Source organism: Anas acuta, chromosome 2 (assembly GCF_963932015.1).
Source record: "Anas acuta chromosome 2, bAnaAcu1.1, whole genome shotgun sequence".
In the NCBI taxonomy this organism is placed as follows: Eukaryota; Metazoa; Chordata; class Aves; order Anseriformes; family Anatidae; genus Anas; species Anas acuta.
This window is the reverse complement of record NC_088980.1, coordinates 125,772,057-125,789,507: the sequence shown is the minus strand read 5'-3', so window position 1 is coordinate 125,789,507 and position 17,451 is coordinate 125,772,057. Positions and strand designations below refer to the sequence as shown.

The 17,451-nt window shown below is 36.5% G+C and overlaps 1 protein-coding gene across 5 annotated transcripts in view; it reads left to right on the top strand.

The window, feature by feature from the left end:
• The window catches only part of JPH1 (junctophilin 1), an 89,565-nt gene that overhangs the window by 37,821 nt on the left and 34,293 nt on the right, over positions 1 to 17,451 (top strand). For all 5 annotated transcript variants that reach the window (XM_068672114.1, XM_068672113.1, XM_068672112.1 and 2 more), the window contains exon 3: positions 15,924 to 16,042. In XM_068672114.1, coding sequence (XP_068528215.1) covers positions 15,924 to 16,042 — 119 coding nt within the window. The remainder of the gene's footprint in view (positions 1 to 15,923; positions 16,043 to 17,451) is intronic.

The window sequence follows — 17,451 nt, the reverse complement described above, 5'->3', positions numbered from 1 at the left end:
AAAAAAAAAAGCGTCAAGAATTCTTTTGCTGGGCAAACCTCATGTTCAGCTATTTCATATGCCTGCCTTTATCTGCTGGAATGCACAAGATGTGAGATTCATGACTGAAACTGTTATCTTCCGAAGTGGCTCATGGTCTCATCAAACCTTGAAGAAAGCTCCAGAATTTTGGTTTTCAAAAATCAGAGCCTGCTAAGTACACCACTGAGTAGACAAATGCCCAACTGCTGTAGCAGTCACAGAATAATAAAGAGTTGGCAACATACTAATGTTCTTGCACCCTGCTGAGATAAAAATTTCGGAGATGACAACACCATTGATGCTCCCAACATGGACATCAATAACCATAGTTACTCCAGGATTGGTCTCAATATTGATCTCAGCTATAGATACTGAGATACAGCCACCTAAACTCATCCATCACTGGATTGGAGATAGCTGTTATCCCAAATACAAACAAGCGAACTTTAAACTTACGCAACATTGCGGAAGAGGTTTGGTTCTCCAGTCTCTGCTCTCCTCGCTGAATTCCACCTATTCTTGGTGGTCTACCTATCACCAGCCTATTGGACATCTTATGAGAGTGTCTTGTGGGTGATACTTGAAACTGACGGACAGCTGGCAAGCCATCTGTCTTTATATGAACTACCATCACACTTCTTTCAGGCACTGTCTTTTAGATTTTGGTCTGTGCCAATAAGAGATGAGAGTCTTCTTGTTGTCATGGGCTGATGCTTTCCCAGTGAGGCATGAGTATGTGGAAGAGTTAGGGCCCATGGCACATCATTAGTGTGTCTGGAGACTCAAAAGACAGGCACATATGGATGGGTCACAGCTGGGAAGTTTTGTCATGTCTGCTCCCAATTCAGGCAGGATTATCCACATTAATGAGTGACTGCTAAATTCAATGAAAACACTGTGATGGGTACCAGCCAAAGAAAGACATGACTAATTCAGAAAGAGGCAAGACAAAGAGCTTGGATATTTTTACAGGGACTATGATTTAGCCTTCTAAGGTGCATTAGTTGTACAGAGAGATACTGTCAAGCTAAAGCACACCTAGGGTCAGAGGCCCCAAGTGACTTGACCTTTCTGTGAGGAAACTGTATACCTCAGCTCTGCTATAGCTCTTTGACTAACTGCCAGGTCTTGCCAACAGGAATCATATTTTCATATAGGGCAGGATGACACCTTGCTCTCATGACAACACAGAAGAACTTAATTTTAATGATACAGAAAGGTCCGCTCTTAGGCAAGTACCTTCTCAGGAAGAAGTGAACACATTGGATATCCTTACCACCTATGCCTAGAGTGTGTACCTGTAGGCTTCAGGTCCCCCTAGACAAAGTGGGACCTTTTTAGAGCTTCAGCACTTAGATACAGTGATATATGCTCACCAAAAGAACTGGGACCTCTTACACTGGGCAGTGGGAGGTGGACACATCTGCTCTCTAACGCAGACTGTACAACTGCCAAAAGAGTGTCCAGTGGCCCAGCATCCCAAATGCAGTCTTCCTTCAGAAGCCAACTGCTTCTAAGACACTGCTGTGTGAGTCACCCTTTCTTTTCTTTGACAATATTCTTGCTCTTGAGACAACCCAATAGATTTAACAAGAAAGAAGAGAATTCTTTGTTAAACCCAGTCTAGAAAACGCGGCTCTTCAGACTCTATCTTGCCCTTTTATTTCAAAACTAATTGTTAGGACCTAAGCTATCTGCCCACAAAAATTTTATACTACATTCAGTTTCAATCTTCTGTATTAGAGACAACTTTTATTTCCTTTCCTTCTGCAAAGATTTTTTTTTCTCTGTAGACCCTTTTTCAAACAAAATTGCTTCTTGTAAGAGCTTCATAGAACTCAGGATATTCTATGATTCTATGATTCTCCTTTCTTGCCACTGTAAACTCCCCATGTATGTACTCAAGGTGGATAAAAAAGGCTGTTTCTTTCCTGTCCTAAAGAAATTCCTAGAATCATTTAGGTTGGAAAAGACCTATAAGATCACCAGGTCCAACTGTTAACCTAGCACTAAACCATGTCCCTAAGCATCACATCTACACATCTTTTGAACAGCTCAGGGGTGGAGACTCAATTCCTTCCCTGGGCAGCCTGTCCCAATGCTTCACAACTGTTTTCGTGAAGAAATATTTCCTAATATCTAACCTAAACCTCCCCTAGCACAATTTGAGGCCATTTATTCTTGTCCTGTTGCTTGTTTCTTGGGAAATGTCACTGATCCCCACCCTACCCCAACCTCCTTTCAGGTAGCTGTAGAGAGCAATAAGGTCTCCCATGAGCTTCCTCTTCTGTAGGCTAAACAACCCCAGTTCCCTCAATCTCTCTTCACAGGTCTTGTGTTCCAGACCCTTCACCAGCTTTGTTGCCCTTCTCTGGACACGCTCCAGTGCCTTGATGTCCTTCTTGAAGTGATGAGCCCAAAACCAAGCACAGTATTTGAGGTGCAGCTTCACCAGCTGCACCATGCTGTTTCTGATACAAGTCAGGATGCTGTTGGCCTTCTTGGCCACCTGAGCACACTGCTGTGTTCACAGTAGTCCACAAGTTATCTCACTTGTAGGCTGGTAATACCTGATTTTGTCATTTCATGTTTAAAGTGTAAGACTGATTCACGGTTATTCTAGCAGGTCTAAGGAGATAACATATGATATACCTGGAATTACCAATCAATAATGTTGCATCTTGAACTTCTCAAAAATGCTGGCACTCTTTATAAAATGTATGGTATGTTTAAGATAAGGAACTCCAGTTTTCACCTAGATAGCTAGGTGATGAGAGACATCTATAGAGCGGTGATTCATGTTGTGACCTGTTTGATTTCTACCCAGATAGTGTGGAACTGAAGAACCTTGCAATTAGAATTCGTATTCAGGCCTAGAAAACACAAGAAAAGGTACCATTCTTCTCCACAGTGGTCATTTGTTTGACAAACCACATGAAAGGGTGCATTTCAGCCTATATGAATCATGGTGAAAGTACATGAAAATCCTAGACTGAAAAACTCCTTAAAACCATTTGTTTTCTTCCTGTCCTGTGAAATTCCACCTTGATTGCCTGATAGAACTCTAGTTTCCTAGATTTTTTTAGTTTCCTAGTTTCTAGTTGACCTTCCATAAAAGAGGTTATTTTGTATCTTGTATTTTCAGCAGTAATTTGACTGTGTAAAACAGTTCTTTGATACCAGATAGATTAGCCTTTAAAGAAAAAGTATAAATTGCAAGACTTTACAGTTGAACGCCCATGCACAAAAGTATGAACAAGAAACTGCCCAAAGCACAAGTGCAATATTTCAAGTTATGGGAAGTACTGTCCGCAGAATTCCTTGCAAACTAACCCATTACAGTACATTAGCAGTGTTCATTTCAGGGCTATGCTTCATAGCCAAAGTTTTCTTTATCTCAGCAGGCCTTTCACTATACATCTGTCTCACAGAGAGTGAAAATGTTATTTATTTAATAGGATTCAAGAGTAAGTCTCTACTTGTTATCAACTGACTTCTCCTTTCTAATACAAAATCATATTCCATATATATCCACTTGCTGCAGAAGCATGTTCATGACAGAGCAGCAAGACAGCTATATAGAGCAGACCCTCACATTTTTATATATTGTCTGCTAGGCATAAATAAGGTCAAATTCTGTGTTTAATAGATATACACTTAATGGATAGATATAACAGAAATTCTGACCATTGTTTGAGTGAGAGATTTTTATTATTGCTGTGATTTTGCTAATTATGTAAAATGGGATAATCTTTGAATTACCACATACTGATAATCTTGAATTATCAAATTGTGCAAGGAAGCATTTGTTTACTTTCCCTGCTCTTACAGTGGGTCCTCAGGAATATCCTCCATTCCTCCTTTAAGCCCTGAGCAACGGAGGCTTCAGTAGAATTGAGGCAACACTGAGGCCTTCCCTTTTACTAACCTTCATGTTTCCCCACGGGATTCATAAAATAAGGGACATGTTCAGGTGAAGGTGGATCTGTACCGATTCTTAAGAAGGTTCATCTTATCTTGGTACACAGCCTGACAAGATAATTCATCCAGCCTACAAGCTTGTTCCAGGACACTGCCTTTCCCAGGATTTATAAGCCCTTTCCCTGTTATGTGTGCCCTTGACATGAAGACACTCCTTTAATGTCCTCAAGAGAAATAGCAGGCAAAAGTATTCTCCTCTCACTTGGAGTTCAGACCGATGCTGTTGCCACTGGTTGCCAGCTACATGAACAGCTGTAGTAGCACCAGTTACTCCTGTGATATAACTTATTGAAGATATGGAGAGTACAGAACTTAGTTGGTATGTATGTAGTAATGGCCAACACTGGTGGAAAAGATTCATATGTATGTAGTATGATGTATGTAGTGCCATCATTCTGTGCAGCACAGCAAATCCAGTGCTACCAGCAAGCTCAAAAAGCTATAGCAGTCCTGCTATGCAAAAGGGAGAGGATCCAGAATGTGACACTTCCCCAGTACGAATCATATCCCAGAGATCTGCAGTTCAGGAAGGTAACGTATTTAGGATGCCTGGAGTGTAATTTCTGAGGCTCACGAATTGCCTAACAGGGCACCAGCTCTCAAGAAAAGACCTTGGTACAAATGGCTTTTTGCAGGCAGGGTATTGCCCGATAGAAGACCTTGTCTTAGCAGCTGTTACCATGTCAGAGTCATGAGAATCAGTAAAACCTATCAACCTTTAGATAGATGTCAAGTCTGATTAATAAATCTCCGTGTGAAAAACAGAACAAAATAAATTGGGATTAGTAGTAATGGGACTTAGTTCCTCCTTTACTGCACAGTTATATTTTTACTAAAATTCTGCTATTAGTGGCTTAGAAAAGAGAATAGTTGCTTCCTGAAGAGGTGGGAAGAGAATGTCAGGGCTACAAGGACTATAGTAAGGAAATTAAAAGGAGCAAATAGACCATGACTGTTCAGAGGGACTCAAAACAATAGAGTTTTGAGTCTGAAATAAGTTGTTACTTTGCATGCGGTTACTACACTGGAGTACAAAAATGAATCGTCAGCCTCATGGTGCAGATCTGCATGATTTCAGCTGAACAAAGCACTCAGGGACCACTCGGGAGCAGGAATAAATAGCCTGCTGTGAACTTTCAGCAGCCCGTGGACTCCAGAGAGTGCTTTCAGGCATCTGGACAAGACCATCAGCCCTTGTGGAACCAACAGAGAGCAATGTTCCTTTTTTTTCTTCTAATTTTCTGATAGCTTACAGGACGTGGTGGTCGTTCATTCAGATTGTGTATTATTGCGTAGCACTGTAGGTAGCTACAGAGGGAAAATATATACGTACCTTTTTACTTATGTGTGTTAGGTACCTGAGAGAAAATTATTTTAAAGCTGTTAACTGTAGTAAGCCTAAACTTTCTGTTTCCTTTATGCTACAGACAACAAAAACTGAGAAATAGCCATCACCTACTCTGGGTCTGAAACGATCTGACATTATTTTCAAATGACAATCTACTGTGCTCTTCAGTTAAGTGCAATTCCATGTTTACAGACAGAAGGGTCAGTAAAGTCTTTCTTTTGGTTTTCATACTGTTCAGTCTCTTGATACTTAATGTGTAGTATGAGCAGCTTGATTCATATCTGCTGGCCTGGAGTAAGGGCAAATCGCATGTGACCTTCCCTATGCTTGAGCACTTGTCTTTCTTGGAGAACTTAGGCCTTTTGCTAATTAAGCTGTTCATATATAACATATTAAGTATTTCTGTAATCTTTTTATACAGTTCTCTTAAAATACACCAGAGAATTTGTAACAACTGAAGATGGAAGAACTAACCCTAAATGGTGTGCTGGACTTTTTTTATCAATACTGTTTTTCTAGACATCTAGTACCTGGTTGGGGGACAGAAATGAACAAAGTAAAGGAATATAATCCCAATTCAGTTTTGGCTGTCACACTTCTAGAGACACAAATGTTAAATCTAAATATTTATTTTATTTATTTTTAATTATTTTATTTTATTTTATTATTTTTATTATTTTATATTTATTTTATTTTATTTTTTAACATTTATTATAAACATTACATTTAATGCCTTCAGAAAAATGAAAATATTTTAGTTCTGTTTTCCCACTAGATTTAAATGCCCAGAGATAATAAAAGGAGAGTTCAAAACCACAAACATTGCCACAGATTATCTGAATCCATGTTAATATGTTTGTTATTTAAACATCTTAATTATCACATTCTTTTTTCTTTTTTTTTAGTTTTAAATATACACAGAAATACATTGCACTATTATATCTCAGAAAGAATTACTTTGTTTGCCATTATGTTCTAGTTTTTTTTCAAGCATCCCCAAAACTATTTTATTTAAAACTATATTCCACAGTCAATGTATAATTTATGTTCTCATTTGTTATGAAGATTTCAGTTCCCACCTAGTACTGTTACGATATAATGGCAGAAATAAGTGTGTACTACAGCTTTTAGAAAAAAAAAGGGGGGGGGGGGGGGGCAAATAAGCACCAAGCCACTAAATGTCTAATTTTGACTTTTTTCTTAGTATATTTTCCTTTATCAAGCACAGTAATTAAATCTTTGGATCTAGAAAATATAACCATAAGAAACAAACACCCACATCTATTAGTAAAAAGCATCAATACTACTCCTGGAAGTATTTATGATTGTTGAGTTTATGTGATGCTATTTGAAGCCAGCAAAGAACACAAAATTTTAAATACATTTTCACAATTAATAGTTTATTTTTCCTGCAGTTTACTGTAATCTAATTTTCATGCAACAAGTGTATTACAAGTTAGACACTTGTATATACTTCAATAGTAGATTGAAGTGAAGAGAGGTCAGACAGTATTTTTGTGTTATGTATTTTGATACATACATTCTTTGCTAAAATATCTGTAACACAATGGACTTTTTTCCCTAAAGTTTAAAAATCATATATCCAAAAAGAAAAGCATATAAGCTCTTTATAGAGGAAGAATTAATGAATAAAGACATTGCCAACGACAATGTTTGATATGTTTTTTGTATTTTTACTGGTGAATAGAAAGTTTTCTAACTAGAATTATTCTAATTGTAAATAATTAAAAGTGTATTGTTTTCTAAAAACTGGCATTTGATTTCATATTTTCTTATTTTAGTTTTCTTGTTTTTAAAAGCATTTGAAAGTGGACAAAATCAGTTGAAAACAGTTTATTTTGATAGAATGGTATTTCCTAGTCTTTTCCTCTTTCTGCAAGCTGTTCTTATTTTTCAGTCAGCTGTATCCCTGGGATTTGTTGCTTTCTTATGAGCAGGATCTCAAAGAGCTGCCAGATATTAGTACTGATGATAGCATTCTTGTCATACCTAACATTTTATTTAATTTTTCCCTAGTAGAGAGCAGTACAGTAAAAATAAATAAATAATAATAATAATAATAAAATCTGGTGAAAAATGCAGTGCCCTAAATGTACCCTAGAAATTGTTATAGGAAATTATCACAGCAGTCCATGTGTTCCCATTTCTTTGAGCAGGTTTGTTTTTTCTGTGCAGAATCATTATTGAATGGGGTTCTTTTTCATTGGAACTCATATTTTATGATGAAAGAAAGAGACACGTTTATCTCCTTTTTTTTTTTTTCTTAAATATACCATAGACAGCAGCTAAAGCGCAAGTGTACTATTTTTTTTATGCTTCCAGCTAGGTTCAGAAGTTGTGCTCTTCAGTCAACCTGCATAGTTGGCCTTGATGATCAGAAATAACAAATCCTTTGCAGATATTCCCTTATCTTTAAAACAAACAAACAAACAAAGCAACAACAACAGCATCAAAAGCCCTCCCATTCCTCTGTGCAGCATTATGGAATTAGAATACTAAAATAAAATATTGCTCACTAAGGAGAGTTAGTAATAAAATCAGATAAAATGTAGTCTATCCTATGAAATACGATAGACAAAGGCACATTGAGAAGTATATTTATGTACTTGGATGTTAGTGACATGAACAGATAATGTCAGTGAATCACATTGGGAAGATACCCTAGTATATTACACAAGAATGGGTTTTGCCTGTCGAGTTGTAGGTGCCCCCCATGAAGACTTTGTTTCCATGTGACATTTCGCATGGTGTTGTTCATCTTGCTGAAATTGAAGGCTGTGCCATTGTTAAGATTTCTGTGATAGTGCTAAGATGAAATACAATCAATATGAAATAAAAACTTTTCTCATTGAAGTTCTTGACAGAATAATGAATGAAAGCAAATACATCACTCAAAAAGCCAATTCCATTATCCATGAGCAGATTATCTGGCATGCACATAAATAATGCCAGGCTAGTGGGACACCTAAGGTTAGTGAGAGTACTATGTAATTGCAGCTTGTCTATTGATGCTTTAACAGCAATCTAAAACCACATTTTAAATCCCAACTTCTGCATGAGACTTTTTCCAAACAGGTGAACAAAACTGCAGGATTGGAAGACTAATTAGGGAAATTGAACTAATAGCTTAATATTAAATGTGGATTTTCAGAAAGAGCTTATTTTTCAGGATGCTATCCTTCATTCTCCTGAAATCTTTGTGAATTGACGACCCCATGTATGACCAGTACAAATTATAGAAATGTACCTCAGCACCTCCAAATTGTTGACCAGTTCTGGTTTTATTAATGCAGAACAAAGGAGTATAAAGGAGTATACAAACAGGTTCAGAATAAACATAAGAAGGTTGATTCCACAATAAAAGCAGACTGGTGTTCACCATAACATATATATAACATATATGTATATTTGTAGGCATAGCAGAGCTGCTGTCCACTGCAGGAATATAACATCCCTGCAGTTCAGAGGACCAAACTGCAAATATCTCAAGTGTCTTACTTTTCATGGAGTGAGAGGAGTGCCTCCAATGAGGCATTTACGTCACATGTCTGAAATACCTAATGTAAACAGCCTCTAAATCATCTAATCTCACTTCCTGTAAACAAAAGGCCATGTCATTTTTCTCAGAAAAATAGAGTAAAGAGGACTTTTAGTACACTGCCTAGTATTATTTGCAAGAGTTGGAAATCTTTTTCTGTGTCAAATATACCCAAAACATTTCAAGGGTTGACTATGTCTAAATTCAGCTTCTAATAGTTGAACCAGTTATGTCTTCATCTGAAACACTAGTCTTCTCCATTTTGTCTTCTTCTTTTTCCACTGTTGGATGTATACAGCATGATAAGGGGCTTCTTAGTATTTCTTCAGTAATGAGTAGATAGGAGACTCAGGAAGCTTAAGTCAAAAAGCTCTTCTCAGAACCTTGATTATTCTGTAGTCCTGACATTTATTTTTCCTTCTTGAGACATTGGGCATCATTCCATTAGCGGCTTTATGGATTCTAGATTATGTTGCACAGAAAGAACAAATTCCTGTTTACACTGGATTTTTGTCTCCTGTGCGTTGAAAGACGACATTAACCCTTCTTTTCCTATGGTGTAGGGCCATCCAAGTTGATCTCATACTCCTGTGCCTTTTTCAATGTCAGTCTCCCATACTGGCCAGGTTTTTTGTTCCCCAGTGTTCTGTTTCAATATGGCCAAATGCAATGTTTTTTGGAGTTGTTATATTGAATTTTAGGTTACAACCCAATACAGTGTCCTCCTGGGTATTTTTTGAATCTAGAAGTCCTATAATCTGCCAGTTCTAACATAGTACATTTTAGATTGTATTGAGACATTATAAAAGTAAAATATTAAACAACTCTGGAGCAAAACCCAATTTCTAAGGCAAAATGTGTATATCAATGCTTTCCTTTAATGTCTTCTGGATTAAGTTTTGAAATGTGTAAGTAAGTTAGATTTTAATCCATTTTGACATGCCTTATTTTAATAGGATGTAATTTATGCTGTTGTTTAATTATGTTGCCAAAGGGTAAAAAATCAGAAACCTTGAAAAAAAATCAAGTATCTTACATCAAGGCAATCTTGATAAAGTATTGGACCTGTAATCATTACATGTGTAGAAGTGTTAGTAAAGTCTACACTTTGTGAAGGTATGGCGTCTGGCATTATTTGCTATTAGCCTATAAATCTTTATGGATGTAAACCCAGTTTATTTATGCTGTTATTTATGTCCAGGACTGACTTCTGGCTAACCAGTCACTACCCCCAAGATTATTTTCTCAAGTACTGAAACCAGGTTGGCTGTCTGCCAATTCTATGGAATTTCCTCCGTTTTTCATGCGCTTTTAAGTAAAGGGTAGTGTTTTTTCAGTTCTTCTAACATGTATTAGGACTGAAAAAATATGAAATGAATTTAGTCTGGAAAGGAGGAATTTTAGAAACAAAGTCCAGTAGGTAGTATATATGGACCACAGTACGGGCACTGTGCATGTAATAACTCTGTTTATGCTTTACTACTTAGGAGTTTGCTAGTAGTGCCTAGGTAGTCCAATTCCTGAGTGAAGTCAGTTCATGGAGAAGGAACCTGCTGGTTGAAACTAAAATCTAGCAAAGCACAAAGCCCTTGATTGAATAAAGCACTTTGAATAATTTTAAATTCTGTCTCTCTTGATTGAAGGCATGTACTTCATTTGGTCAATTCAATCTGCGCTTCAGAAGAACTATAAGTTTCTCACTGACATAAAGCTCTCATGTTGCAGTATCTGTAAATAATTCTTTTTTCTCTCTGTTTCTCTCTGAAACTTCTATTTCTTGTTGGTATTCAGTGACATAGCCTCAACTCTGAGGTATATTACAGAAATGAGTTGCTGAGAGTAATGAATATAAAGCCTGCAGTTCCTAGGTAGCTCTACATAGTTGTGCACATACATATTTTTAATGCTACCATAAGAAAATAGTTTTTCACACATTATTATCACTGAAAGAAGATGAGCAAGATGACTAGTGCACTTGATAAATGCCAGTTCCCCACTTGCTGTATTAAAAATGCATAGATGCTACATACATTTCTGGCATTCAATGCCAATATATAATATAAAAATTTGGAAATAGTGACAAAGAGAAAAATAATCTACCAAAGAATCATTCTGTAAAGATTTTATCTTCCTCACCAGCTCCTCTTTTCTGGAAATACTATTGCTATCTATAGGAATTTTCACAGTTGAACCTTCAATAAATAGAGGAAAATTTATCAATGTTGGAAAGATTCATACCTGGAAAGAAAAAGAAGCAAACAATATTCTTAGCTTTCTAGAAAAATCACTGAATTTTAGAATTCAGGAAGATGGGCTTATTGTTATAGAATCTCACTTTCAAAAGGGATGATATGGGTAGTAACCTAAAATAAGTGATGTTACTCAGACAAACCTGATAGTTGCCATAAATTAAATTTCTCTGACAACTTTATGCACGTTTAGTCTTTACTGAAATTTTTGAAAATATGGAAATCTGTTAGTAACTACCATTATTAAGATTATTATTTTAGAATAATTTGATAGTTAAGAACATAATTGTGTTTCATATGTTTGACAAACAAAACTGAGAAAAAATATTTCTATCATTTTAAGAAATAGTAAGCAAGCTACTGGACAGCTTTACGTTGGAATCCTTATGTTTAATACAAGCTGGAAAATGAAACAAAGTAAACGTACATTGCTTACATTTTTGGTTGACACTGAATCAACATGCATTTCAAGTATGTTGAAGGATATCATGGAAATACAAAATAATCTGGAGGGTAATGGACAGTTCTAAATGGGGTTTAAATTTAGATAAACATTACATAATGCATGCAAGACAAATGGCATTATATGTAAGCATTGTTGCTGCAGAGTGCTAGATAATGTTGGTTAAGCTCTTGAGCTCTCAATATTCCTCCAAGTCACTTTTCAAGCATAAGTAGATGGAAATCTCATTGCAGCATTGCTGGAAGGGGACACTGTAAGATCCCCTGACTCTGTGCTTATAATCTCTTGAGTGTAGCTGGGACCCATGTAACAGGTTTACCTACCTATCCAAACAGAGAAGAAAAGAGGTATCAGTAGCAATACCAGTGGTCCTGCAGTCTAGAAAACTTGGTCTTCTTTGAAAATCAAACCCTGATATGAGTCCAAATGAAATTTCTCATAGAAGTTATTCAGTTAACCATTCACTGCAGTACTCATTCACTCATGACATAGACTGGTAGATTTAGGGGCTCTGCAGCTGTGGGTTCATTTTCTAAAGTACAGCTTGATTCCTACCACAGGTATGACTTGAATTTATTGCTGTCATGATTGCATTGAAGACCACTGTGGACTCATCAGTTAGGTGGCAGACTGTTCCTCTAAATGTAATTTATTTTTAACACATTAATTTTATATTGGTTTGAAAGTTTTCAAGCCCTTTTGAGACATCATACGGAATATTAATGGTAGGATAATGCTTTCAGGTAGATACACATATAAATACACATGGCAATTCCAAACTTAGTAATGCGTATTATGTGATACAGTTGATAAGAATTCATTTTCACAAACTACTCTCTGTTGAATTAAAAGAAAATAAATCATTAAAGTTCCTTTGCTGTTGGTTAGAACCTGAATGCAGCATTGCAAAGCAGGTCAATATTTTCCTATACTGTTTTGTAGTTTGTGGGTTGGTGCGTACTTTCCTGCATAGTTTCTATTTTGCTGCTGAAACTACAGATTAACCCTTCCTGAAGAATGTGTAGAACAGCATGCAAAACCTGCAGAAGTCTTTTTCTTGGCTCTGGGGAGACGAAAGATTTTTGAGTTTTCTCTTTCAGAAGTTCCCATAAAGATTTCTTGTTGCAACAACATATGTGGAGTTCTCTGGGGAAGAAAAAAAAAATCTCAAGTAGATAGTGGATGATTTTGACTTTATATATCAAGTCACAGGCTTAAATGCCCCTGAGTACTTACTGATAATAAACAAAACTTCAAGACTTTACAGTGACAAAATTACTCCAGGGCACAAGTTCAAGAAATACACTTTCCTACACTGTGTAGAGTGTAAGTGGAGCAAATGAGTTGCATTTCAGTATGTCTGGCTTTGGTGTCTCTCCCTTACAAAAGATGTCATTCAAAACTAACATCCGTATCCACAGTCTCTGCTAATAACCCCACTAGTGGGGGAATGCAGAGCAGAATACATGTAAAGCAAGTACAACAAAGCATGGTGCCAAGCAGGAGTTACTCTAAGCAGGCAGTTTGGAAAACACACAGGCAAATCAAATGTGAAAATCAGAATGAAAAAAAAAAAAAAAAAAAAAATTAAATAGCAACAGAAAAATATTAGAGTCTGCAATAAGTAAGAATGCAGCAAGTGAAAAAATGTCTGAATATACAATTGCAAATTGAGACCAAAAAGTACACATTGCTAGTTAGCCAGTAAAGCATCCAAATGCCAAGGTGCTAAATAGCAAATAATGCAAATAATGATGAGTGTGTGATCACAGATGGAGTGTGCAGCCCTGTGTTATGCAGAGCTAGATGCTGCCCACTTCTCCTCTTCTTTCGGTATTTGCCAAGTGTCATTCGTGGATGATGCTCGCTGAAGAGGCCAGCAGGGAGAAGTCTTGGTACAGACGTGTGCTCACGTTTCTGGCTGGCTGCAGCTACAAAGGTGGCAGAACAGCAGGAAGTGAAAGGCAAAAAAGAAATCAAAGGTGAAAGATAAGGCAGCCAAGCAAAGCAGCAGTCATTTGCCTTCTGTTCCACCAGCTTCTTCCTGCTGTGACTTGCTTCTGCCCAGCTTCACGTGGCTAAGCTTCACTAGCTCATTCCGTGAGTAACCATGCCATTCCTTCACTGCTTCAGTACGTGTTAGACAGGATGTTTCTTGGGTGTAGTAGTACAAAAATTCACAAGCATCAATTAACAATTGGCAGTATGTTTTCCTGATGCTGGTCATTTAGTATACATGTACTAGCTTTCAAAGTGTCTACTGCAGCTGTGACAATAGCATTAGACTATTTTTATGTGGGAATAGTCTGGTTGTTCTATCATCACAAAAGGGTGATCAGAATCTAGTTTATCCATGTGCAGACTACATTATTGTCTCATAAAACAATGTCCCAGTGCTATGATTGCTTCATTAGGTTTACGCTACATAGACATAATTATGCAGGAGCTAAGAATAGCTCATCTAATTGAAAATAATGATTATAGAGAAAGAACAGTTTTGATTACTGTTACTAAGCAAGCACATACCGTACAACCATTCATGAACTGCACAGAACACATATAGGATTATAACATGTGTTTGTTTTGATTAACAGTTTCTTTCCTGATCCTGACTACAAGTCAAAGGTGTTATCACTTATTTCCTCATTATAATCTTCTTTTTGGAGACCTAAAGGGACCAATGAGAAAGCAACATAAGCTGATATTTATCCATTAAATTATGACAAGTTAAGCTTTGAAATAACATTCAACATTTATCCACAGACACATTTTGGGGAGGATGTAACTTAAATCTTCTTCAGGCACCACAGATGAAACTGTCTATGTATTTTTTTATGTCTGTGTTTATACTAGTACCCTATGAGATTAAGCATCTTTTTAGAAATGCAAAGTCTGCAATACTGTTAATCTCTTGGTGCTCATTCAGTACAATACCTACATTAATTCTTCCTGTGTCTAAAACACATAGAACTCTTCTTTATTCCTTGCAAATAAAGCTGATTTTTTTACATAGAAATCACTGAAAGTTTGGGGGTTTCATTTATATGGCTGCTGTTGATGTTATCAGCCAGCTTTTAGGATAAAAAATGCTGCTTTTGTTGTCCTGCTAATTTATTCTTACTTAAATGTAAGCTTTCTGCTAGAATGCTATGAGAAAATTCCTGAGATCATAAAATTGAATATAACTGTTTTTAGAAATGTTATGACTCTCTCTAGAGGCCCTGAAAAACTCTGCTGTTTTGCCATGTTTAGCTTCCCCTCAGTTCTAATGAAGCATTTTATAGCTCTAGGCTATGTGCTAGCACTGCAGAGATGCAGAGATCACTGCCATCAGGAATTTTTATACATATGACCATTTAAAAAATGAAGTGGTGAGGGAAGATGGGACAAACAGCAATGCAATTGTGCAGTAACACAGCTATCAATTTGCAGTCAGTAGTGACAGGCACTTGCACAAACTCTTCTTGAGTCTTTTTTAAAAATAACAGAAGAAAAAAGGGGGAAGCAGAGTGAAGATTACTTTATGAAAGCATTCCAAACTCTTGTCTTGACTTCAGAAAAGTTGCCTTTTCAGATTGTTTTGGATTTGAAATTCAGTGAATTACAAGAATTTAGAAGTGTTAAGTCTCCATTTATATAAATGGAGGTTTATTTATTTATTATATGTATTTATTAATTTATATTTATTTATATAAATTTAAATATAAAATGTCTATTGAAGCATCAAACATGTTTTCTATCTGATTCTTTTCCAACATGGTCTGACTGTGGAACACATTTCTCAAATTTTGGGGACAATATACCTCAATTTTGCCGTTCCCCCAGCATTGAATGTTAACTTTGAAGCATTGTAAAGGTTGTTTTAAAGGCATTCCACAGTCCCTTTGAGCACCATGTGTCCTGGTCTCACAGACACCTGTTTGGGAGTCAGTGTAGTGTCCCAGTCTGACCTTCTGTACACTTCTGTGCATTAGCATTTGACCAAATAATCATAGTCTCAGTTTCAATTAGATACCTTGTTGTGTTTTTGTTTTTTTCTTCTATTGAGAAAGTTAAATATTAAGCTGAGTTGTGAATTCTGTACCTACAAGTAAATGTGATACAAGGATGAGCAAGACTGAAAAACTGAGTAACACGTTGATTGTGGAATACTTTGATTTGTAGTGATTCACAGCAAGTGGGACTAACTGCACTATGCAGTGCAGTGCACAATAGCTAAGAGCAGCAGTACTTTACTCTCACATTATTGATGTAACTCATAATAGACTCCTCTGCATATAAACTGTTTTCTACTCTGTACAGAACTGCACATGCCAGAGCTAAAGCTGATGCCGCGGATCAGGCCGCTCAGTCTGCTCGCCAGGAATGTGATATTGCAAGAGCAGTTGCCAGAGAACTTTCACCAAATTTCTACCAACCAGGTAATTATAGATTGGTTTTGTTTTGTGGCTAGTCTTTTTTCTTACAGTAGAAAGGTTCTGTGTTAAATTAAAAAGTTCGTTCCATTTTGTTGTTTATACAGAAGCAGTAGTTATGTGACTGTAATGAAGACTGCGTGTTCCTTAGGGTGATTTTGTTTTCATTTTTTTAATTATTTGTTGACTATTGCTTTGTATAAAACAGTGCCAAAAAGTCAGTATCAAGCTTTGTCTGAAGTTAATAGCTTCTTCAGGATGATGTCAACATAAGACTTCAGAGAATATAAATCAACAGAAATTCAGGTTGTTTCTGTATCGTGTTTATTACAGGAACACACTTTTTACTGTCTGAGGGAAATTTTGACAGTCTTGGCTAGCTAAGGGCTGAGTTCTGGAGAATGCTTTGCCATTGCACATACATAACTTGAGAGGGACTCTTTCCTCTTATGCCTGTGGTGCTCAGTGGAAGATTAGTCCCAGACTCAGGATATCATAGCATCAATTCTGTGTCACACTGCAACATATTTTCACCTGTCATACGGTTTGGAAAGTTGATGTAAAAGAAGCAATGTGTTTTTTACCTTGTGTTTCTGGTGTCTTTCCAATAAGTTAATATTTTTGTGTACGGCTCTTTAGTTTAAGGTTGAATAGGTAAAATGGATCTTCACTTATACAAGTTAATGTATTTTCAGAATTTTGTCCTTTCTTTTACCTATCAAATGAGTTTTAATATCATTTATTACTTTTTGAGGACTTGTCTGCATTTTTATTCAAAAATAGATTATTGTATACACTTACCATAATCTTCTGCAGATACAAACCCCTTTGTGATTAAAGGTGCTACTACATAGTACAGACCCTATAATTGAAGAACTATCTTTTCAACATTTTCTAACAATCCACATTTCCTTCATTTTCAATGTATATCACTACATATAACTGGTTCATAAGTCATTATTGTCAGTTAGCTTAAACAACACTTTTTTTTTTTCTTTGCTTTAATTCTAAGTATTCTGTTGTAGAGAGCAACCCCATTGGGGTTGGGAGGGTTGGGGCTTTTTTATTTTATTTGCTTAGTACATAAGTCAAAGGCTGGTCACCTCACACTGGTTAGAATCTCCATTCCCCTTATCAACCATTCTTTGTATCCATCCTAGTTTAAGTGTGTCTTTCTTTAATGTGGGTGACCAGAACTATAGGCAGTGCTCAACAGAAGTAATTGCAGCAATAAGACTTTACTGGCTTTAACATGGTATCAGTATGTACCTTTCACTGTTGGAAATTACCTCAATACTTCCTCATCTGTGGATTCATCATATCAGTGGCCCACATTGACTCCTGTGATGCCAAAGTCTTTTTCTTTTTTTCATTTTTTCACTATTTCATTCTTTCATCAACTGATGAACTCCCAT